Source organism: Trachinotus anak, unplaced genomic scaffold, assembly GCF_046630095.1.
Source record: "Trachinotus anak isolate AG129_WGS33_773 ecotype Australia unplaced genomic scaffold, CSIRO_AGI_Tana_v1 ptg000039l, whole genome shotgun sequence".
Classification (NCBI taxonomy): domain Eukaryota; kingdom Metazoa; phylum Chordata; class Actinopteri; order Carangiformes; family Carangidae; genus Trachinotus; species Trachinotus anak.
The window spans coordinates 1,167,985-1,192,407 of NW_027273890.1; the positions used below are offsets into that span (position 1 = coordinate 1,167,985).

The 24,423-nt window shown below is 42.1% G+C and overlaps 3 protein-coding genes across 3 annotated transcripts; all 3 read right to left on the reverse strand.

Annotated features, from left to right (window-relative positions):
- Positions 1–825: 825 nt before the first annotated feature.
- Positions 826–4,292, reverse strand: LOC139614971 (trace amine-associated receptor 13c-like). Its single transcript, XM_071472674.1, has 2 exons — positions 2,735–4,292; positions 826–2,472 (listed from the first exon to the last, which is right to left on the reverse strand). The coding sequence occupies exons 1-2, from the start codon at positions 2,905–2,907 to the stop codon at positions 1,659–1,661; spliced, it is 987 nt and encodes a 328-aa protein (XP_071328775.1). The 5' UTR covers positions 2,908–4,292; the 3' UTR covers positions 826–1,658.
- Positions 4,293–10,769: 6,477 nt separating this feature from the next.
- On the reverse strand, positions 10,770–18,884 carry LOC139614993 (trace amine-associated receptor 13c-like). Its single transcript, XM_071472741.1, has 2 exons — positions 15,766–18,884; positions 10,770–15,514 (listed from the first exon to the last, which is right to left on the reverse strand). Exons 1-2 carry the CDS (start codon positions 15,936–15,938, stop codon positions 14,701–14,703), a joined length of 987 nt encoding a protein of 328 aa, XP_071328842.1. The 5' UTR covers positions 15,939–18,884; the 3' UTR covers positions 10,770–14,700.
- Positions 18,885–20,428: 1,544 nt separating this feature from the next.
- LOC139614911 (trace amine-associated receptor 13c-like) lies at positions 20,429–23,145 on the reverse strand. Its single transcript, XM_071472585.1, has 2 exons — positions 22,787–23,145; positions 20,429–22,494 (listed from the first exon to the last, which is right to left on the reverse strand). Exons 1-2 carry the CDS (start codon positions 22,957–22,959, stop codon positions 21,681–21,683), a joined length of 987 nt encoding a protein of 328 aa, XP_071328686.1. The 5' UTR covers positions 22,960–23,145; the 3' UTR covers positions 20,429–21,680.
- Between the last annotated feature and the right edge of the window lie 1,278 nt (positions 23,146–24,423).

Sequence of the window (24,423 nt, forward strand, 5' to 3'; positions counted from 1 at the left end):
TCCAGACTCTAGCGCCTTGACTTCCAAATGACATACAAAACTTGCTTTCGTCTGAAAAGAGGACTTTGGACCACTCTGCAACTGTCCAGTGCTTCTTTTCCATAGCCCAAGTCAGACGCTTCTTCCGTTGTCTTGAGTTCAGAAGTGGCTTGACCATGGGAATACGGCTATTGTAGCCCATTTCCCGGACACGTCTGTGAACAGTGGCTTTTGATACCTGGACTCCAGCTTCAGTCCACTGTCTTTGAAGCTCCCCCAAATTCTGGAAGCGACTCTTCTTCACAATGCTGTTAAGGCTGCGGTCATCTCTCTTGGTTGTGCAGCGTTTCCTGCCACATTTCCCCCTTCCAACAGACTTTTTGTGGATGTGCTTTGAAACTGCACTCTGTGAACAGCTTGCTCTTTGAGAAATTTCTTTTTGTGTCTTACCCTCCTGATGGAGGGTGTCAATGATGGTCCTCTGGACAGCAGTCAGATCAGCAGTCTTCCCCATACTTGTGATTTAGTTTACTGAACCAAGCTGAGTGTTTTTCAAGGCTCAGGAAACCCTTGCAGGTGTTCCGAGTTAATTAGACGATTCAAGTGATTAGTTGAATACCCTACTAGTATACTTTTTCATGATATTCTAATATTTTGAGATAGGATATTTGAGTTTTCTTAAGCTGTATGCCATAATCAGCAATATTAAAATAATAAAAGGCTTGCAATATTTCAGTTGATTTGTAATGAATCCAGAATGTATGACATTTTTGTTTTTTTAATTGCATTACAGAAAATAAAGAACTTTATCACAATATTCTAATTTTCTGAGACAGTCCTGTATATGAATGTTGTAAATGAGTTGTGAAGCAAAAGTAATAAAAATAGTGTGAATGCTAAATTATATAATTCCTGTGTCTTTCTTAAAAGACAGAAAGCACTGATCACAGCAGCTGTTTTATGGCCTTGTGTGAAAATGTCCCTCTAGTTGGTCCTCTGCTGTGTTGTGTTGAAATACTTCTTACTACAAAGAAAAGGGTTTCCTGAGAGAGACTATTGTGTATTACATGTTGACAACTATCCCAAAAATCAATGTACAGATTACATGAAACTTAAAACAGTTCATGGTGCTGACAACTCTCATCAGTGACCGATGGAAATAAAACCAGACTGTCTAACAAAAGGCTGTTAGACATTAGGACCACGACTGACTGAAAAGACACAGGTTTGATGTCTGCAGCAGCCAGTGAGTGTCCAAACAGACACATTTTATTATCAACACATTCAAACCATGACAAATAATGGAGCTATCTGTTATAAGTTGAAGTTTGATATACAACTGCGTGATGCAACAGGTTGACAATGCCCCTGACAATGAGTACAGCAACATACTAAATTCCTGGAGTAACAGTGTCTAATGTCTCTTATTATATTCATTAACTGTAGAGTTTGTACTTTGAGAGGAGTATAGTTAACTTTTTGACTTTGTGAGTTCAATTAGGATACTCAACAACACAATTAAAAGCATCATGTTATGTGAAACTGTTTTTGTTCACATACAATTTATACTTCATATTTTCACTGTCTGAATTTTGATGATTCACTCACTGAACAACATGAAAACATGTCAGTGACTTTGTCCACAGACCAGGTGTCATCTCAGTCTCTCCGCAGCCTCTCTACAGCATGTTGGCCTCACAGGAGCCAGGCTGCAGTATCTGCAGAGTGACAATGAGTTTGGTGACTTTTCTAAACCAGGGGTAGAACAAGGCGTAGATTATAGGGTTTAGACAAGAGTTAAAATAGAAGATATAGTGCACAAAGGATGAAGATGAGTGACTGAGCAAGTTGTCCCCTGCAAGAGAAACACCATAATATGGGCAGAAACATATTAAAAAAACAACTACAAGAACACCAAGAGTCCTGGCTGCTTTCAACTCAGATTTCTTTGTTAGAGTCACTGAACGCTGGAGTGTGACAGCTGTAATGTGAGAGCGCATGGCACGAGCCTGAGACACAGCCACCACAAATACTCTCATGTACAGAACTATGATGAGAGTAATGGGAACAATAAAGGTCAAAACAAGGTCAACAGTTCCTGTTGTATAATCAATGACAATCACACATTCTCCATGACAGGAATTATGTCTCTCTGGTTGACTCAGGTCATCCTTTACAAAGACACTGCTGTAGAAAACAGAACAGAGCCAACACAGACAAACACACAGTTTAACTCTTCTCTCAGTGACTCTGGTGGTGTAATGCAGAGGGTCACAAATAGCTGCATAACGGTCAACCGATATGAGCACCATGTCTCCTACTGAAGTTGAGGTAATGATGAAGGACACATAGATATAGAGAGAACACATCAGATCACCAAGAAACCAGCAGGTTGTGTTTCGGAGGATTTCTCCTGGCATCAGCAGGAGGCCCACGAGAAAGTCTGAGACAGCCAGAGAGAGGAGGAGGATGTTAGTGGGTGTGTGGAGCTGCCTGGAGGGAGAAGAAATACATCATTAAACCAACAAGTCCTCATATCTGAATGACAAAAACAACCCACGTTATTTAAGTGTCTTCTGATCTGCCACATCATAGTTACCATGTGGTTAAGTTTACACAATTCAAACTACAATGCAACACTGTCAGCAAGGGAGAAAAAGTCTAGTGCCAAAGTGTAATAAGCTCAAAGACCATTCTCCTTGTACATCTACACAAGCTGTTCAGTTTTCAAAGTGAAGCAGAGAAGTTCATGTGCCTGAAGTGGGAGATTGAGATGATGATGAGCAGGTTGAGAGCTACAGTGAGCAGAGAGATGGAGGACAGCACAATGTGACGGAGAACAGCTTCAGGCCAAGGAGATGTGGACTTCCTGCAGGAGGTGTTGAGGAGAAGTGGAAAGCAGAGTTCTGCTCCATCCTCAACCTCCATCCTCAGAGAGCTGCAGAGAGCTGCAGCTCTGGCAGCTTCCTGAACAAAACTGAGTCATATAAAGCCTGCCTCTCACTGTCTCTCTCTCCTCCTCTCATACTTTTTCCCTTTGTATACACCCACAGTATCCCCAACAAATGTATGCAAATTATATAGTTTTGGTAGAATGTGAGAAAAAGCAGTTTGTTTAACAGAACTAGACCCATTCAATTATTTTTTTTTATTGAACATTATTTTGTAAGTCAGAGTCCATCCTCCAAAGTGTTACACTCTTTAACTGCAGATTAAAAAAAAAAAAAGATCAACATTAAAGAAAAGTGGAAAGTGTGTTTAACAGGTGTGCGATTTGCAAAAACTCCAACCAGTTAATTAGTAAAGCTGGTTTCCTGTTCAGAATGGACATTTTCTAATCCCCAAGTAGCCACATTATATGGATTCACAACCCAAAACTGTTTGAAGAGAGAACCAGACCAACACTAACACAAATTCAGAGCTCCTGGAAAAACGAGAGGTTTGGGAATAGAGGAGCATGAAGAAACTTGCAGGAGCTTGCTTGAACCTTAGCCAGCATAACTGAAGATTATGCCTATTTAACAGAAATACAATAAAGACCAAGACATTTAGTCATTCAAATACACCCTGCACACAGACATTTTGGAATCAGCTTAGGAAAACTGGTATACAAACTGTCTTTTTAGAAACTGGCTGAAATTCAGCAGCTTCTAATGTGCATTTTTAAAATTTTCCCTGCAAGCACTTTTTTATGGTCAACACAGAATTCACAGCCTGTCTTCCACCTTCCAAAACACTAGATCATCACTCAGGACTCAACACAAAAGTATGGGTCACAAATTTTCTTTGGAGGCTTGGACTGAATTCAGGCTAAACTAAAGACCACTTTGCGATGACCAATGAGTACTTAGCACTCAGTACTCGTGGGTTGGATGGTCAACATGTTGACAGGAGTCATGGCTGGTGTGCTACAATTGAAAATGGTTGGACAACACCCATATTCAAACTCAGCCTTCATTTTAATTTCAACTACACACCTGTATGTGACACACACACAGAAAGACTCAACGTGAGAACAACATCAGCCATGTTGGCTGATAAACATCACAAGAAGGTTGGCCAAGGTAGTGGGTGTATTATCAGATGCTAATTCACTCACAACTATTAAAGAATGTACTCAGGGACTTCACTGGCAACCTGAAATAGTTGGGAACACAACTGGAGGAAAGAGATACATCTTTGTGTTACCTTAGCAGACCCCTGGGCCAAACCAAGCCTGAAAGTCCTCCTTCCTCACCACCTGTGTCCTCCAGTGCTGCCATGACAACCCTGTGACTACAACAATGTGCAGCTGACTCCACAATGCAGGCTTTCAGAAGAACTATCTATATATATATATATATATATATATATATATATATATATATATATATATATATATATATATATATATATATATATATATATATATATATATATATATATATATAAAATAAAAAATATTTGGGTTTACCGGAAAGTCGTAAAGGCTGTATTTCGTCAGGTTTCATGGCAATATGGGTATGATATGGTGTTGTCACACACTCTGATTTATCTTTCTATTTATTGTGATTCTTATTAAGAACTTCAAATGGAAGTAAAATGTCAAATTTCAGTTTTTTAAAGTCTTGTACTTCCTTTAATAACTAATCTTCAGAGTATCCTTACACTTACACCCAATGCATCTCCAGTAAGGGACAGTTCAGCTCCAACCCAGGAGTCTGTTTCCACAGCTTGTGCAGAGCATTGAGGTGATCCCAATTAGTGTATTCCCACCTACCCAGCACTAATTTCTTGCCCATCACATACAGTAGGTGACATTCTGCCTCATCATCCTAGCACACTCTGATTTATCTCTCTAGTTATTGTGAATGTTATTAAGAACTTCAAACAGAAGTAAAATGTCAAATTTCAGATTTTTAATATTTTACACTTCCTTTAATAATTAGTATTTCAGCTGTAATTTGAAGTCCTTTTGGTGCATATGCTTACACCTACACTGACATTTAAATCTAGGTCACACTGGATATGTCAATACCCAAATCACCAGTGTGCAGGAACTGCAGGAACAACAGTATCTTGGTGCGATTAGAGTGCATGTTCTTTTGTTCCTCACACAAAACTTTAACTCAGTTCAGTTCAGTAGGAACTTAAAAGGGTGTAAAATTTCAAACTTTTTTTTTTTTTTTGATGCCGTCTGATTTCTTCAATAAATAACATTTTGACTGTCATTTGAAGTCCTTTAAGTGCATATACTTACACCTACACTGACATGTAAACCTATGCCACACTGGATATATCAACACTTTAATCATCAGTGTGCAGGAAAGATGGTATCTTGGTGCAAAGATACCATCTCCAGTGGTCCACAGGAATTCATAGAACATACTAATTTTTGCTAGATGAGGCAGTGTGTGTGTTTTTCAATTTGTTATAAATAAATGTTTTGGAATATACCTGTGGGTTAATTTCATGTTGCACAAGACTGAATGTTGTCAACCTCTGTTCTGCAGAACTCTAAACCCTTCAACTATTTCTTAGTAATGATGTGGTCATTTTGATTGTAGTTATTAATTTCATCATTAATCAAAGATACAAACTGATTGTACAATTTGAGTGAATTAGCTATCCTTCCCAGTTTAGGTTGGTGCCCTGAGGATAATGTTAATATTCAATAAAGTCAATATGAATATTTTCAATATGATGATTTTGTTGATTTCTGATGGCCAAAAACTGATAACCTACTAATATCCAAAAATGGTGTAGATTGAGGCACGGTATCATTTTGCATTGAATGCATCTGCAGATAGTATCTCAAGTAATATCAATCAGGGATTGTCTTATTTTTCTTGTGATATGAAAACATATTGATTGTAGATTTTTGAGTGAATTGGCTATCCTCCCCTTTTTAGGCTTGTGCCCCAAGGATAATTTAAATATTCATTCAAGTCATTATTCAGTATTAATGTTTTCAATATGACGATTTAAATTTCAGTTAATATCTCAAATCAGTGTTTTTCAACCACTGTGCTGCGGCACACTAGTGTGCCGTAGGAGATTGTCAGGTGTGCCGTGGGAAATTATCCAATTTCACCTAATATGCCATGAGTGTCTGTGCTGTAGTAGTGACTGGAAGCATAATCATGTAATACTCTTCCATATCACTAGATAGCAGCAGGTAGCGAATTGCATTGTACATAGAGACAAGAGAATTAGTGATGCATGAATGCAACAGTTGGTGACAGTGATGGAGAAGTTTTTGAAGAGGAAAAATGCTAACTCCAAACTGGGCCCTGGACAAAATTTGGACCCAGATGAAGGCCCTAGTATGAGTGGATGAAAAAAAGCAAAGACGGTGAGCTCAAGGCAATACAGCAAGAGTTATGTTTCATTTGGATTTACTTTCACCGGGAATGCGATGACACCGATTCTGTTGTGCTTGGTGTGTGGTGAAAAGCTATCTAACAGTGCTATGGTCCCAAGCAAACTTAAACGCCATCGCCAAACAAAACACCCTTCGCTTCAAAACAACAATGTGGACTATTTTGTTCGCCTGCGTGAACACACAGAGAAACGGGCAACATTTATGAGAAAAACCACAAAGGTAAACGAGAGAGCCCTTAAAGCTAGCTACCACGTAGCTGAACTTGTAGCTAAATCAAAAAGGTCCCACACTGTGGCAGAGACGTTAATATTACCCGCCTGCAAAGCCATTGTAAATGAGATGCTCGGACCTGAAGCAGTTAAAGAAATAGCCAAAGTCCCTCTCTCAGACAACACAATTGCCAGACGTATTGATGACATGTCTGCAGATATTAAAAGTGTGGTTTTGGAAAAGATCCGTATCAGTGAGAAATTTGCACTGCAACTTGACGAGTCCACGGATATTAGTGGACATGCTCAACTCTTGGCTAATGTGTGTTTTGTGGATGGAGACACAATCAGAGAAAACTTCCTTTTTTGCAAGTCTTTGCCAGAAAAAACAACAGGAGAGGAAATTTTTCGGGTCATATCAGAATATCTTGAACAAGGAGGACTTAAGTGGGAAAACTGCATGAGTGTTTGCACTGATGCAGCCGCAGCCATGGTCAGACGCACCAAAGGCTTTGTTAGCAGAGTGAAGGAAACAAACCCAGATGTGATTGTTACGCATTGTTTCTTACACCGTGAGGCCCTTGTGGCCAAGACTTTACCAGCAGACCTAGCCCCTGTGTTGGATGATGTTGTGCACATGGTGAACTTTGTAAAGACACGACCTATAAAAAGCCGTATATTTGCGTCTTTGTGTGAGGAAATGGGAGCGGAGCATAAAGCCTTGTTGTTTCAAATGGAGGTCCGATGGTTGTCGCGCAGCAAGGTTCTGGCCCGTGTGTATGAGCTGCGGGAGGAACTCAAAGTGTTTCTGACAAATGAGGGGTCTGATTATGCAAAGCTGCTTGCAAGTGATGAGTGGTGTGCAAGGCTGGCATATCTGGTGGATATTTTTCATCATCTGAATGAACTGAACACACGAATGCAAGGCCTAAATGAAAACCTGCTCACAAGTACGGATAAAATAAATGGTTTCCGTTCAAAGGTGCACCTCTGGCAACAACATGTGGAAGATAGCAACCTTGAAATGTTTCCACTCACCAAGAAATGGCAAGATGTTCACACTGCTGCACTGTGTGAGATCATAAGTAAACATCTGAAAACTCTCGAGGAGAAGATGTCATTTTATTTCTCTTCAGCCTCCACTGATAGCCTTGACTGGGTTAGGGACCCATACAGCTCAGCAGTTGTTGGAAAGGACGTGACTTTGCAAGAGCAGGAGGAACTAACTGAACTGAGATAAAATCGTGGTTTAAAGCTAAGCTTTGCTGATCTACCTTTGGACAGTTTTTGGTTGACTGCTGCCAAGGAGTTCCCCATTCTAGCAAACAAAGCTATTTTGACATTGCTCCCATTTTCCACGGCATATCTGTGTGAGGTGAGCTTCTCAAGCCTGACTGCCACAAAAACTAAAAACAGAGAGAGACTGAGAGCTGTTGAGGAAGAGCTTTGTGTGTGTCTGTCTTCAATTCCTGCCAGGATATCAGCTGTGTTTTCATCCAAACAGGCACAGGTTTCACACTGAGAGAGTAAAATACACTGAGATTGACATTTTGTACATGCAACTCTTCATATTTCTCAGTGTGGAACAGTGAAATCTTTCCCAAATATTATTGCTTCTGTCAGAATAAGCACTATATTTCTGTATTCCTGGTAATAGAATGCTTTTGGACAGAATTAGAGTTTGCAAAACACTTTGAAGTTTTCTACTACCTTTAAGACCACATTGTTGTGGCATTTGTTATGTTCAAGCTGTGTTTTTGAAGTGGACATGTTAAGTGCACTTTTTATTTGAAAGAAGATATATATATTATATGATAAAGTACTTTTTTCTTTGTGTTTATTTGATTCCTATTCAAGACACTTTGATAAGAATGACTATATTGTTAAGATAGGCTACAGAGTATCATTTTTTAATATTTTTGGCTGGTGGTGTGCTTCGTGATTTTTTTTCAATGAAAAAAATGTACCTTGGCTCAAAAAAGGTTGAAAAACACTGTTATAGACAATGACCCCAGCACTGTGTGCGCCATAGAGACTCCCACTTCCACCACGGCCCCTGCAGCAGCCCCCAGCTCCAGCCCCAGCCCCCAGTTGCCTTCTGACCCCCAGGCTTGTGTGGACCGGGCTTTAATCTACACTCTGTCACGCGACGGCTCAAATGTCAGGGAGCTCCAACAGGGTGACGCTGACATCAGACAAGTGTTGGCCTGGCTGGAGGAAGGTCAGAGACCCCCTAGGTGGAGGCTGAAGGATGCTGGTTGGGGTTTAAAGAGACTGTGGCACGAGTTTCCCCGACTGACTTTCATTGATGGACTGTTGTGCAGGGTTATGTGGCTGTCTGAGGTGGGGCAAACAACACAAGTTGTGGTCCCTGCTGTCTTGGTCCCCGAGGTCCTCAGACACCTGCATGGCACACCTTTGACAGCTCACCTTGCGTATGAACGGGTCTTGGCACGTGCCCAGGGTGTTTGTTATTGGCCCACTATGTATGGTGATGTTAAAGCTTGGTGTGATCAGTGTTACGCCTGTCAAAGAAGGAAGTCCCTAGTTCCTCGACATCATGCCCCTATGAGGACTTCACAGGCGGAGAGACCTTTCCAACGCGTCGCAGCCGACATACTTGAGTTGCCGGTCACTTCCAAGGGCAACCGGTATGTTTTGGTTGTTGAGGACTATTTCACTAAGTTCATTAACCTGTATGCCATCAGTGATCAAAAAGCCACCACAGTGGCTGAGTGTCTCTTTCAGAACTACATTTTGGAACATGGTGTGATGGAAACGCTGCACACAGATATGGGGAGACAGTTTGAATCAGATATGGTGAAACATTTGTGCAGGCTGCTGGGTGTGAAGAAAACTCATACCACTCCATACAATCCAAAGTCTGATGGGATGGTAGAAAGGTTTAATAGAACACTTATTGACCAGTTGGCTAAAACACTCTTGTCATGTGAGGGAGAGTGGGACTCTTTCCTGTTGCAGGTTGCTTTTGCATACAACACCAGTGTACACTCCAGCGCCGGGTTCACGCCTTACTTCCTCACACACGGCAGGGAGGCCCAGACGCCGGTGGATGTGGTGCTGGGCCTGTGGGTGCAAGGCAGACCGGTAGATGAGTCCCCGGAGGACTTTGCTAGTTCCCTCCTCAGGCGCTTGGACACTGCTTTTGATCAGACAAAGGAAAACAACATTGTGGCGAGCAGAAGGTTGGTGACTGTGTGACATGTGACCTAAGGAAAAACTCCCTTTTAACAGGAAGAAACCTCCAACAGAACCGGGCTCAGGGTGGGCGGCCGTCTGCCTCGACCGGTTGGGTTTAGGAGGAGATAGAAAGAGGGGGAGGGGGAGGAGAGGGGAGAAAAGAGAGAGAGAGAGAGAGACCAGGAACAGCTGTGTCGGTAATGGCGTTATCAATAATAATGACAGGTAACAGTGGTTAATAGTAAAGATGAGTAGTGGTGGATCTGGGTCCTGCTGCTCCCGAGGCAGAGAGACCTGCAGAATGAGGACAGAGAGAGGGAGAGAGAGGAGAAGCACAAACTACGGGAGAGAAAAAATACAAAGTTAATGGCATGAAGTCATCGAGAGAGAGAGGGGGAGAGAGACAGAAATAGAGAGAGAGCGCCCAGTGAATCATGGGAATCCCCCAGCAGTCTAGCTCTATAGCAGCATAGCTAAGGGATGGGCCAGGACATACCCGAGCCAGCCCTAACTATAAGCTTTACTAAACAGGACAGTTTGAAGCCTGATCTTAAAGGTAGAAAGGGTGTCTGCCTCCCGAACCCACACTGGGAGCTGGTTCCACAGGAGAGGAGCCTGATAGCTGAAGGCTCTGCCCCCCATTCTACTCTTACAAACTCTGGGAACCACAAGTAGACCTGCATTTAGAGAGCGAAGTGTCCTATTGGGAAAATAGGGAACTATAAGCTCTCCAAGGTACGATGGTGCTTGACCATTAATGGCTTTGTAGGTGAGGAGGAGGATTTTAAATTCGATTCTGGATTTTACAGGGAGCCAATGCAGAGAGGCTAACACAGGAGAGGCGTGATCTCGTTTCCTAGTTCCTGTCAGTACTCGTGCTGCTGCATTCTGGATCAATTGGAGGCTTTTTACTGAATTTTTGGGACATCCTGACAATAAAGAGTTACAGTAGTCCAGACTTGAGTTAACAAATGCATGAACTAGTTTTTCAGCATCCTTTAGACATAGAATGGGTCTGATTTTAGCAATATTGCACAGGTGGAAGAAGGCTGTCCTAGAGACTTGCTTTATATGTGAAGTAAAGGACAAGTCCTGGTCAAAAATGACACCAAGGTTTCTGACTGTAGCACTGGAGGACAAGGTGATGTCATCCAGAGTCAGTATATTATCACATAGTGTATCTCTGAGGTTTTTGGGCCAATTACAATAACTTCAGTTTTGTCTGAATTTAAGAGTAAGAAATTACTGGTCATCCAGATTTTTATGTCCTTAAGACAGACCTGAAGCTTGGCTACCTGGTTAGTCTCACCTGGCTTCATGGATAAGTACAGCTGGGTGTCATCTGCGTAACAATGGAAATTCATCTGGTGCCTCCTAATAATGTTTCCCAGAGGGAGCATATATAGACTGAAGAGCATTGGTCCTAGCACAGAACCTTGTGGAACTCCATGACTGACTTTAGTTATGATAGAGGAGTCATTATTAACATGAACAAACTGGAGTCTATCTGACAGATATGACTTAAACCAGCTTAGTGTGGTTCCTTTAATGCCGACCATATGTTCTAGTCTCTGTAATAAAATCTTATGATCGATGGTGTCAAATGCAGCACTAAGATCTAGTAGGACAAGTAAAGAGACAAGTCCATTGTCTGAAGCTATGAGGAGATCATTGGTAACCTTAACCAGAGCTGTTTCTGTGCTATGATGGACTCTAAAACCTGACTGAAAATCTTCAAACAAACCATTTCTGTGCAAATAATCACATAACTGGTTTGCAACGACCTTCTCAAGGATTTTGGAAATAAAGGGGAGGTTGGATATAGGTCTATAATTGGCTAAAACATCAGGATCAAGAGTAGGCTTTTTAAGTAGAGGTTTAATTACTGCAACTTTAAAAGCCTGCGGTACATAACCAATTGATAAAGATAAGTTAATCAGACTTAATATAGAGTTGTCGATTAAAGGAAAAACTTCTTTGAACAACCTTGTTGGAACGGGGTCAAGAAGACAAGTCGATGGTTTAGATGACGAAACTGTTGAAACGAGCTCAGAGAGATGTACAGGAGAGAAACAGTCAAAATATGTCTTTCCAAGCCTTTAGAGATTCTTCCAGGTTAGTAGAACGCCACCTTCTTTCTCGCTTCCTTGAATTTTGCTTTAAAGCTCATGTTTCTGAGTTGTACCATGGAGCTAGCCTTCTCTGACTCACCACCTTCTTCCTCAGAGGGGCCACAGTGTCTAGAGTTGCACGCAGTGAGGCTACAGTACTGTCAACAAGATCATCAACCTGTGTGGATGTGAAGTTAAGAGAGCTGTTCCCTACTGCATTGATACATGGCAGTGGGCTAAGTACTGATGGGATTCTTTCTTTAAATTTGCTAACGGTATTGTCAGAGAGACACCTGCTGTAATAGATTTTTTCTCCAGATGCTGTGTAGTCCATGACTCAAAACTCAAATGTTAACAGAGAATGGTCAGATAAAAGAGGGTTTCTGGGAGAAACTGTTAGATATTCAATGTCAATCCCATAAGTCAGAACCAGATCAAGGGTATGGTTAAAAGAGTGAGTGGGTTCATTAACATCCTGAGAGAAGCCAATTGAGTCTAATAATGAATTAAATGCAATACTCAGACTGTCACTTTCAACATCTACATGAATGTTAAAATCACCCACCATGATAACTTTATCTGTGCTGAGAACTAGCTCAGATAAAAAGTCTGAGAACTCAGATAAGAACTCAGAGTACGGGGCAGGTGGACGAAATACAGTAACTAGTAGGACTGGTTTTTGTGTCTTCCAGTTTGGGTGAGACAGACTAAGAATAAGGTTTTCAAATGAATTATGATTAACCTTAGGCCTCTTCCTCAACAGCAGCAATGCGAGTGCCAGCTTAAGGTTAATCATGAATGAACAAGTTTTATTCAATGCCAGCGGTTACAACACCAAAGTGTGCCAGCTGATTTTATAAGCAACAGGAGCCGAGCAGAGTTAGCGTGGAAAAGCTTACTCTGTAAAAAGAACAAAGGAGCAACCAGTGATGTCCTCTGCCACACAGAAGCAACTTTGCCAGACGGGAATTCACGCCACCAGAAAGCCACAGGACTCTCACCTCACTGGACTTTACAAGCAGACCACTGGAAATGAACCCTCTCTTTAGTTTCAAGAACTGGGTACTGCTGACGGGGCCTAACATAACCTAGCACAGTGTAGCACAGTACAGCTGAGCACAGGACTGTAAATCTTTATCGATGTACATGGACTGATTTTATTAATCTATGCAATGAATGTGATGTCTGTTAAGGTTGTCTGTTAGTCCCACTGTTAACCTAACACTTGTATGTTCACATACATACGTCTAGCACCTCCCAGTACTACGATTTACATGCAGCCAACTCTCCTTTAACCTGGCACCCTTTAGGCTACAGGAACTGGTTGAAACAAAGAAACTCCTCCCTCCCTCCCCCACATACCATGTGCACTCAGCAGCGATCTTCAACCAGCTTTAGTTTCTTTTGTTTACTGGACTGTACAACACTGGCTATCCTCTCTTGCTTCAGGATGGTGCCCCAAGGAAAACTTAAATTGATTTTAGAGTTATGATTAATATTTTTTAATCATAATATTTTAAATATTATAATAGGCATATATGGTTTCTCCTGTCAATATAGAAGCAACAATACCACCAAAAACTTGTTCAACTATCTTTAGCCTTGGATACTAACCAGCTTATGCTCAGACAAACATGAATAGCTCTGGTGTCAACTAAGAAACCATCAGTCATGTTCAGATTAATCAGGACATCCAACCCAAACACACTTAGAATTTCTCAGTCAATGACCAAAACTATGGAGAAACCAATCTGCACTTTGACTGTTACCTTACATAAGACACTGTGTAACCCAGGACTGACTTCACCCACCAAGCACTGACTTCTTCCTCACCACAGACATATCATTCCATTTCATCATCATAGCACACGTTTATTCATGTCTTTAGTTATTGTGATTATTATTATGAACTTGAAAGGGCTGTAAAACCTCAAGGTTTTTGAGGCCTTATGCTCCCTTTAACCATCTGCAGTTGTTTACTCTTGTTAAACAAGATGGTGTGGAGTTAGGCACAGTGTCATTTTGAATATATCTTGAGTTAATATCTCAAATGATGATATTAACCAGGGATGGCAGGGATATTGGTTTATTTTTGTGTGATTTGAAAACAGTTAAAATTGTGTTTAAAATTCTAAAATAGTAAATGAGACCCAAGGAAATACATGTTGTAATAGAGTGGTGGAGCAAAAGCAATAAAACACCCTCATTGATCAATTTGATAATTGTTGTGTGTCCCTCTTAAATGACATAAAGCACTGAACACAGCAGCTGTATTACAACTTTTTGTCTCCTCCAGTAGCTCTGTTGACTGGTTGTGTTGAAATGCTTCTTGTGAAAAAGAAACAGTCCATGGTGGTTATGACTCTCCTCAGTGACCTATGGAAATAAAACCCCACTGTCTAACCCAAAGCTGAATATGAGCCTTAGGACCATCAATAAGTGAGAAGACACAGGTTTGATATCTGCAGCGGCCAGTGAGTGTCCAAACAGAGACACAGACCATATTGATCATACAACTGATTTAGATAATTACATATAAAATGGAAGTATTACTTGATCATGAAACAGGTCATGTGAAACTGAAAATGAGTACAGCAACATCCTAAGTGCCTGAAATGACAATGTCTCAGACTCTTTGTTATAAACATATGTTGTAGAGTTTGTAGGTTGAGAGGGGCATATGTCAGGGTATATTTTAACTTTTTGATTTTGTGAATTCACTTACTAAACGACATGTTTAAAATAGATGTTTTTGTTCAGATGCAATTAACACTTCATATTGTCCCTTTCATTTTCTTCACAGACCAGGTGTCATCTCAGTCTCTCTGCAGCCTCTCTACAGTATGTTGGCCTCACAGGAGCCAGGCTGCAGAATCTGCAGAGTAATAACAAGTTTAACAGCTTTTCTAAACCAGGGGTAGAACAAGGTGTAGATTATAGGATTTAGACAGGAGTTAAAATAGAAGATATAAAACAATAAGAACGCAAATGAGCTATTTAACAAGTTGTCCCCTGCAAGAGAAACACCATAATATGGGCAGAAACATATTAGAAAAACAACTACAAGAACACCAAGAGTTCTGGCTGCTTTCAACTCAGATTTCTTTGTTAGAGTCACTGAACGCTGGAGTGTGACAGCTGTAATGTGAGAGCGCATGGCACGAGCCTGAGACACAGCCACCACAAATACTCTCATGTACAGAACTATGATGAGAGTAATGGGAACAATAAAGGTCAAAACAAGGTCAACAGTTCCTGTTGTATAATCAATGAAAATCACACATTCTCCATAACAGGAATTATGTCTGTCTGGTTGACTCAGGTCATCCTTTACAAAGACACTGCTGTAGAGAGAAGAAATGAGCCAACACAGACACACACAGAGTTTAACTCTTCTCTCAGTGACTCTGGTGGTGTAATGCAGAGGGTCACAAATAGCTACATAACGATCAACTGATATGAGCACCATGTCTCCTACTGAAGTAGAGGTAATGATGAAGGACACATAGATATACAGAAAACACATCAGATCACCAAGAAACCAGCAGGATGTGTTTCGGAGGATTTCTCCTGGCATCAGCAGGAGGCCCACGAGAAAGTCTGAGACAGCCAGAGAGAGGAGGAGGATGTTAGTGGGTGTGTGGAGCTGCCTGGAGGGAGAAGAAATACATCATTAAAACAACAAGTCCTCATATCTGAATGACAATCAAAGTTATTAAAAATGTCTTCTGATCTATAGTTACTGTATAGTTAAGTTTACACAATTCAAACTGCAATGCAACACTGTCAGCAAGGGAGAATCTAAGTCTAGAGCCAAAGTGCAATAAGCTCAAAGACCATTCTCCTTGTACATCTACACAAGCTGTTCAGTTTTCAAAGCGAAGCAGAGAAGTTCATGTGCCTGAAGTGGGAGATTGAGATGATGACGAGCAGGTTGAGGGCTACAGTGAGCAGAGAGATGGAGGACAGCACAATGTGACGGAGAACAGCTTCAGGCCAAGGAGATGTGGGCTTCCTGCAGGAGGTGTTGAGGAGAAGTGGAAAGCAGAGTTCTGCTCCATCCTCAACCTCCATCCTCAGAGAGCTGCAGAAAGCTGCAGCTCTGGCAGCTTCCTGAACAAAACTGAGTCATATAAAGCCTGCCTCTCACTGTCTCTCTCTCCTCTCCCTCCCTTTTCATTCTCTGCTCTCTCTTGTCCCTTTGCACTGAGGCACCATTGGGTGGAGGACCAGCAAGAATGGCCATACCACCCCCATAGTATCCCCAAGGAATGTATGTAAATGAATGTGATTTGAAAGAACTTCAACCAGTTTACTTTGTGTTGCAGTTTTCTGTTCAGACTGGAAATTTTCTTGTCCCCAAATAGCCATGTAATGTGGATTCACAACCCACATCAGTTTGAAGCAAGAGCCCCATAGGGACTAACACAAATTCAGAGTCCTTGGAAGAAAGAGAGGATTGGGAATGGTGGAGTACGAAGAAACCTTCAGGAGCTTCCTTGAATCTCAGCCACCATGGCTCATGCTAATGCCAACCTGAATGTAAGGTAACATCCACAACAAAGACAACATCCACAACAAAGACTAGAATATCAAGTTATTCAGATATATCCAGCACATAAACATAAAGGAATCAGCAAAGACATTTCATGAAAAACTTGTACTCCCAGCCAGTCTTCCAGTTGACATGCCACAAACCAGAGTCTGCTGCATCCCAGGTGGCTAGACCTGTGCCTGCTAGCCTCAGACCAGCACTCCAGTTGGATAGCCACCAGCATACAAACCTTCAGTCGGCCTCCCAGTCAGATAGCCTCTTAATCTGAGCCAGGTAGCCACCTGCATGTTCCTGGTCTCAAATTTCACATAACCTGTTTCCTGGTTAACACCATCCCTCTCCCTGAGTCTGCTCAAGAGTCAACCACCCCAGCCTGTTTCAGCATCAGTGGTCCCAGTTGACATCCCATCTGTTCTCAAGTCTGCTCCTGGGTCCGTTCCAGAATCAAATTCCTTGGCTGACGCCTTGCCTGTTCCAGTGTCGGGGGTCAAGGTCAGCATCTTGTCATTCCCTGAGTTGACTAATCTGGGTGACACCAGACCTGTCCCAGTGGTGAGACATCTGACTGACTTCTCACTTGTTACTGAGTTGGGCATCCTTGCTGACATGTCATCAGTTGGCGGTCTGGCCAACATCTGCTTCTCATCCCCAGTAGTTGATCTGGCTGTCTTCTATTCCTGATTTCCCATTGCCAACCTGGTGCACTCCTGCTGCTGGTTCAAAGTCTTCCGTCCTTCTCTTCCAACCTGCAGCACATTGTACTGGTGCCAGCCACTTTTCAGATAAGATTAGATAAGATAAGATCGCCTTTATTAGTCCCACAGTGGGGAAAATTCACAGTGTTACAGTAGCAAAGTGGCAGCGCAGAGAACAGGAAAGCTGAGAGAAACTGTAACAACAAATATTTAGGAAGATAAATAATAACATTATAATAATATACAACATATATATATACAAAAAATTACATATTTACAACAACAGTAGCAGCGTTTTGCACAGATGCGTGATATTGTTACAGTGGTGAGTGAGCTGTCCGTTTCTGGTGTGTGTATAGTTACTGAGTGCAGTGTTTGTTGTAAAGTCTGACAGCAGCTGGAAGGAAAGACTTGCGGTATCTCTCCTTCACACACTGTGGGTGCAGCAGCCTGTCACTGAAGGAGCTGCTCAGTGCTGTCAGAGTGTCCTGCATAGGGTGGGAGGTGTTCTCCAACAGGGATGATAGCTTCGCCACCATTCTCCTGTTGCCCACTACCTCCACTGGGTCCAGGGGCATCCCAGAACAGAGCTGGCCTTCTTGATCAGCCTGTTGAGTCTCCTCCTGTTAGCAGTGGAGATCCTGCTGCCCCAGCAGACCACACTGTAGAAGATGGCTGATGCCACCACAGAGTCATAAAAGGTCTTCAGGAGCACCCCCTGAGTGGCGAGGCTAAAAGGAAGTCTAAATAATAAATATTAAAAGATTAGTAATTTAAAAAACCGACAACACCACCTGGGTTTGAGAGCCTAGAAAAATGCAGGTTCTTAATTTAAAATCAGGGTTGAGCAGAGTTAAAAACCAAGAGTCCAATCCAGAGTGTACATAAAATTTATTGTTTATAAAGCTGGCCTTCTTGATCAGCCTGTTGAGTCTCCTCCTCTGAGCAGTGTAGATGCTGCTGCCCCAGCAGACCACACCATAGAAGACGGCTGATGCCACCAGAGAGTTGTAAAAGGTCTTCAGGAGTGCCCCCTGCACCCCAAAAGACTTGAGTCTCTGTAACAGGTACAGCTTGCTCTGTCCTTTATTGTAAAGAGCATGTGTGTTGTCAGTGCAGTCCACTTTGTTGTTCAGATAGAAGAATGCTGGCCTGCAGCATTGTTGCCGGTCTCCAGAGCGGTCTTATCGGCTCCACCTGTGATACCATCTTCCTCTTCATCCATCCAAGCTCTAGTGGTTTTACTCCAAGATCCCTTCAGATATCTGAGCTTGTTAAGGGTGAGCCCAGCTACCCTGTGGAGGAAACTTATTTCAGCCACTTGTATCTGTGATCTCATTATTTTTGTCACTACTCAAAGCTCATAACACAAGTTAAGGCTGGAACATCGATTGACTTTTAAATCAAGAGCTGGCTCAGCTCTCTGTCAACTACAACGATCTGGTAATACTCTGTCTCTCCACTCTTCCAACTCTCCCTCCTCCATAGATGTAGGCATTCCCCAGTCAGGGTCAGAAGTTCTCAGTCTCAGCCATGATGGCTTGCCAGAGCTTCCTTGATGCCATCTAAAAGTCCTTCTGCATGACCTTCCCAAAACTCCTACCCAACCCGTACTTTGTTTCAGCAACCCCTTAAGCTGCAGGCCATCTGGCCTCCCAGTATCTTTATCCACACACAAAAGAGAGACAATTTATCTCAATTCTGCTCGGTATGAACTTGAAAGGCTGTAAAAATTTCAATTTTGGGTTTTTTGATGCCATCTGATTCCTTTAATAAAAAACATTTTGACTGTAATTTGAAGTCCTTTCAGTGCATATGCTAACACCCACGCTGACTTGTAAAACTATGTCACACTGGATATATGAACACTTGAATCATCAGTGTGCAGGAAAGATGGTATCTTGGTGCAAAGCCACCATCTCCAGTGGTCCACAGGAATCACAGAACGTACAAATTTTTACTAAATGAGGCAATGTGTGTGTTTTTCCTTTTATTATAAATACAGTGCATCCGGAAAGTATTCACAGCGCTTCACTTTTTCCACATTTTGTTATGTTACAGCCTTATTCCAAAATTGATTAAATTCATTTTTTACCTCAAAATTCTACAAACAATACCCCATAATAACAAAATGAAAAAAGTTTGCTTAAAATTTTTGCAAATATATTAAAAATAAAAAACAAAACAAAAAAATCACATGTACATAAGTATTCACAGCCTTTGCTCAATACTTTGTTGAAGCACCTTAGGCAGCAATTACAGCCTCAAATCTTTTTTAGTATGATGCTACAAGCTTGGCACACCTATTTTTGGCAGTTTCTCCCATTCTTCTTTGCAGAACCTCTCAAGCTCCATCAGGTTGGAAGGGGAGCGTCGGTGCACAGCCATTTTCAGATCTCTCTAGAGATGTTCAATTAAGTTCAAGCCTGGGCTCTGGCTGGGCCACTCAAGGACATTCACAGAGTTGTCCCAAAGCCACTCCTTTGTTATCTTGGCTGTGTGCTTAGGGTTGTTGTCCTGTTGCAAGATGAACCTTCACCCCAGTCCGAGGTCCAGAGCGCTCTGGATCAGGTTATCATCAAGGATGTCTCTGTACATTGCTGCATTCATCTTTCCCTCGACCCTGACTAGTCTCCCAGTTCCTGCTGCCGAAAAACATCCCCACACCATGATGCTGCCACCACCATGCTTCACTTTAGGGATGGTATTGACCAGGTGATGAGCGGTGCCTGGTTTCCTCCAGACATGACACTTGGCATTCAGGCCAAAGAGTTCAATCTTTGTTTCATCAGACCAGAGAATTTTGTTTCTCATGGTCTGAGAGTCCTTCAGGTGCCTTTTGGCGAACTCCAGGTGAGCTGTAATGTTGCTTTTACTTGTCCTTCTGGAAGGTTCTCCTCTCTCCACAGAGCAATGCTGGACCACTGTCAGAGTGACCATCGGGTTCTTGTTCACCTCCCTGACTAAGGCCCTTCTGCCCTGAGTGCTCAGATTGGCTGGGCGGCCAGCTCTAGGAAGAGTCCTGGTGGTTCTAAACTTCTTGCATTTACAGATGACGGAGGCCACTGTGCTCATTGGGACCTTCAATTCTGCAGAAATTTTTCTGTACCCTTTCCCAGATCTGTGCCTCGATACCATCCTGTCTCAGAGGTCTACAGACAATTCCTTGGACTTCATGGCTTGGTTTGTGCTCTGACATGCACTGTCCACTATGGGACCTTATATAGACAGGTGTGTGCCTTTCCAAATCTTGTCCAATCAACTGAATTTACCACAGGTGGACTCCAATCAAGTTGTAGAAACATCTGAAGAATGATCAGTGGAAACAGGATGCACCTGAGCTCAATTTTGTGTGTCATGGCAAAGGGTGTGAATTTGAATTTTGTTTTGTTTTTTTTTTGTTTTTATTTTTAATATATTTGCAAAAATTTCAAGCAGCCTTTTTCACTTTGTCATTATGGGGTATTGTGTGTAGAATTTTGAGGTAAAAAATGAATTTAATCCATTTTGGAATAAGGCTGTAATATAACAAAATGTGGAAAAAGTGAAGGCCTGTGAATACTTTCCGGATGCACTGTAAATGTTTTGGAATATACCTGTGGGTTTATCTTATGTTGCACAAGATTGAATGCTGCCAACCTTAGTTCTGCAGAACTCCAAACCCTTCAACTACTTCTTAGTACTAATATGATCATTTTGATTGTAGTTATTGATTTCATCTTTAATCAACGATATAAACTGATTGTACAATTTGAGTGAATTCGCTATCCTTCCCAGTTTAGGTTGGTGCCTTGAGGATAATTTTAATATTTAAGTAAAAATTTACCTCTACTTGGTCCGTTGCTGTGTTGTGTTGAAATACTTCTTACTACAAATAAATGGGTTTCCTAAGAGAGACTATTGTGTATTACATGTTGACAACCATCCCAAAGTCAATTTACAGATAACATGAAACTTAAAACAGTTCTTAGTGCTTACAACTTTCATCACTGACCTATAAAAATAAAACCCTACTGTCTAACTAAAGGCTGAAAATAGGCATTAGGACCACCAATGACTGAAAAGACACAGGTTTGATGTCTGCAGCAGCCAGTGAGTGTCCAAACAGACACATTTTATTAACAACATATTCAAACTATGACAAATAATGGAGCTATCTGTTGTAAGTTGAAGTATGCAACTGCTTTATGCAACAGGTTGACAATGCCCCTGACAATGAGTACAGCAACGTACTTAGCTCCTGGAGTAACAATGTCTAATGTCTCTTGTTATATTCATAAACTGTACAGTGTTTACTTTGAGAGGAGTATAGTAAACTTTTTGACTTTTTGAGTTAGTTAAGATACTTAACAACACGATGAAAAAGCAACATGTTATGTGAAACTGTCAATGAGAGCAACACAAAGAGTGACTGACATCATTTCTACAGGTGTTTTTGTTCACATGCAATTTATACTTAATATGTTCACTGTTTGAATTTTGATGATTCACTCACTGAACAACATGAAAACATGTCAGTTACTTTGTCCACAGACCAGGTGTCATCTCAGTCTCTCCGCAGCCTCTCTACAGTATGTTGGCCTCACGGGAGCCAGGCTGCAGTATCTGCAGGGTGACAACAAGTTTGATAACTTTTCTAAACCAGGGGTAGAACAAAGCGTAGACTATAGGATTTAGACAGGAGTTAAAATAGAAGATATAGAGCACAAAGGATGAAGATGAGCTATTGAGCAAGTTGTCCCCTGCAAGAGAAACACCATAATATGGGCAGAAACATATGAGAAAAACAACTACAAGAACACCAAGAGTCCTGGCTGCTTTCAACTCAGATTTCTTTGTTAGAGTCACTGAATGCTGGAGTGTGACAGCTGTAATGTGAGAGCGCATGGCACGAGCCTGAGACACAGCCACCACAAATACTCTCATGTACAGAACTATGATGAGAGTAATGGGAACAATAAAGGTCAAAACAAGGTCAACAGTTCCTGTTGTATAATCAATGAAAATCACACATTCTCCATGACAGGAATTATGTCTGTCTGGTTGACTCAGGTCATCCTTTACAATGAGACTGCTGTAGAAAACAGAACAGAGCCAACACAGACAAACACACAGTTTAACTCTTCTCTCAGTGACTCTGGTGGTGTAATGCAGAGGGTCACAAATAGCTGCATAACGGTCGACCGATATGAGCACCATGTCTCCTACTGAAGTCGAGGTAATGATGAAAGACACAAAATTACACAGAGAACACATCAGATCACCAAGAAACCAGCAGGCTGTGTTTCGGAGGATTTCTACTGGCATCAGCAGGAGGCCCACGAGAAAGTCTGAGACAGCCAGAGAGAGGAGGAGGATGTTAGTGGGTGTGTGGAGCTGCCTGGAGGGAGAAGAAATACATCATTAAACCAACAAGTCCTCATATCTGAATGACAATCAAAGTTATTAAAAATGTCTTCTGATCTATAGTTACTGTATAGTTAAGTTTGCACAATTCAAACTACAATTCAACACTGTCAGCAAGATAGAATCTAAGTCTAGAGCCAAAGTGCAATAAGCTCAAAGACCATTCTCCTTGTGCATCTACACAAGCTGTTCAGTTTTCAAAGTTATAATAAATAAAAAATAAAGTAAAAAATAAAAAATATAGTTTAACTTAAAAGTTCATCTGCCTGAAGTGGGAGATTGAGATGATGACGAGCAGGTTGAGAGCTACAGTGAGCAGAGAGATGGAGGACAGCGCAATTTGACGGAGAACAGCTTCAGGCCAAGGAGATGTGGGCTTCCTGCAGGAGGTGTTGAGGAGAAGTGGAAAGCAGAGTTCTGCTCCATCCTCAACCTCCATCCTCAGAGAGCTGCAGAGAGCTGCAGCTCTGGCAGCTTCCTGAACAAAACTGAGTCATATAAAGCCTGCCTCTCACTGTCTCTCTCTCTCTCTTTTCATTCTCTGCACTCTCTTGTCCCTTTGTACTGAGGCACCATTGGGTGGAGAACCAGCAAGAATGGCCATACCACCCCCATAGTATCCCCAAGGAATATATGTAAATTTTTCTAATTTGGAAGAACGTCAACAAGTTAACTTAGTGTTGCAGGTTTTCTGTTCAGACTGGAAATTTTCTTGTCCCCAAATAGCCATGTAATGTGGATTCACAACCCACAGCAGTTTGAAGCAAGAGCCCCACAGGCAAATTCAGAGCCTTTGGAAGAAACAGAGGGGTTCGAGAATGGAGAAGTACGAAGAAATCTACAGCAGCTCCCTTGCATCTCATTTGAAGTTATTCAAATATATCCAGCACATAAACATTAAGAAATCAGCAAAGATGTTTCAGGAAAAACTTGTATTCCCAGCCAGTCTTCCAGTTGACATGCCACAATCCTGGTCCAGAGTCTGCTGCATCCCAGTTGGCTAGACCTGTGCCTGCTAGCCTCAATCCAGCACTCCAGTTGGATAGCCACCAGCATACCTGCCTTCAGTCGGCCTCCCAGTCAGCTATTCTCTTAATCTGAGCCAGGTAACCACCTACATGTTCCTGGTCTCAAATTTCACATAACCTGTTTCCTGGTTAATGCCTCCCCTCTTCCTGAGTCTTCTCAAGAGTCGACCACCCCAGCCTGTTTCAGCATCAGTGGTCCCAGTTGACATCCCATCTGTTCCCAAGTCTGCTCCTGAGTCTGTTCCAGAATCAAAATCCTTTGCTGACGCCTCATCTGTTCCAGTGTTGGGGATCCGAGCGTACCTTTCCTCTGTTCCTGAGTCATCCACCCTGGCCGATGCATCACCTGTTCTGGCGTTGGGGGTCAAGGTCAGCATCTTGTCTTTTCCTGAATTGACTAATCTGGTTGACACCTTATCTGTCCCAGTGGTGGTCTGGCCAACATCTTCTTCTGATCCCCAGTAGGTGATCTAACCATCTTCTATTCCTGATTTCCCATTGATGACCTGGTCCACTCTTGCTGCTGGTTCCAAGTCTTCCATCCCTGCCGAACCACAACTAGACATTTAGCCTAACCTCCAGCTGACTGGTCCCGACTCTGCTCACCAGCAATCAGACTCTCCTCCAACCTGCAGCACAATGTACTGGTGCCAGCTACTTTTCCGACCTCCAGTATTGTTGCCGGTCTCCATCTGCGATACCGGCTTCCTCTTCATCCTGTAGAGGGGGCTCTTCTCTGGCTCAGTCTTCCAAGGGGATCTGCCTACAGACTTGCCCCTCTGCTAAGTCTCCAGAGGGGACTCATGCATTCGTCCACAGCATCCCCCTCCAGCTCAAACTCCTGTGACAACCAATCTTCACTGTCACCCTCCAGT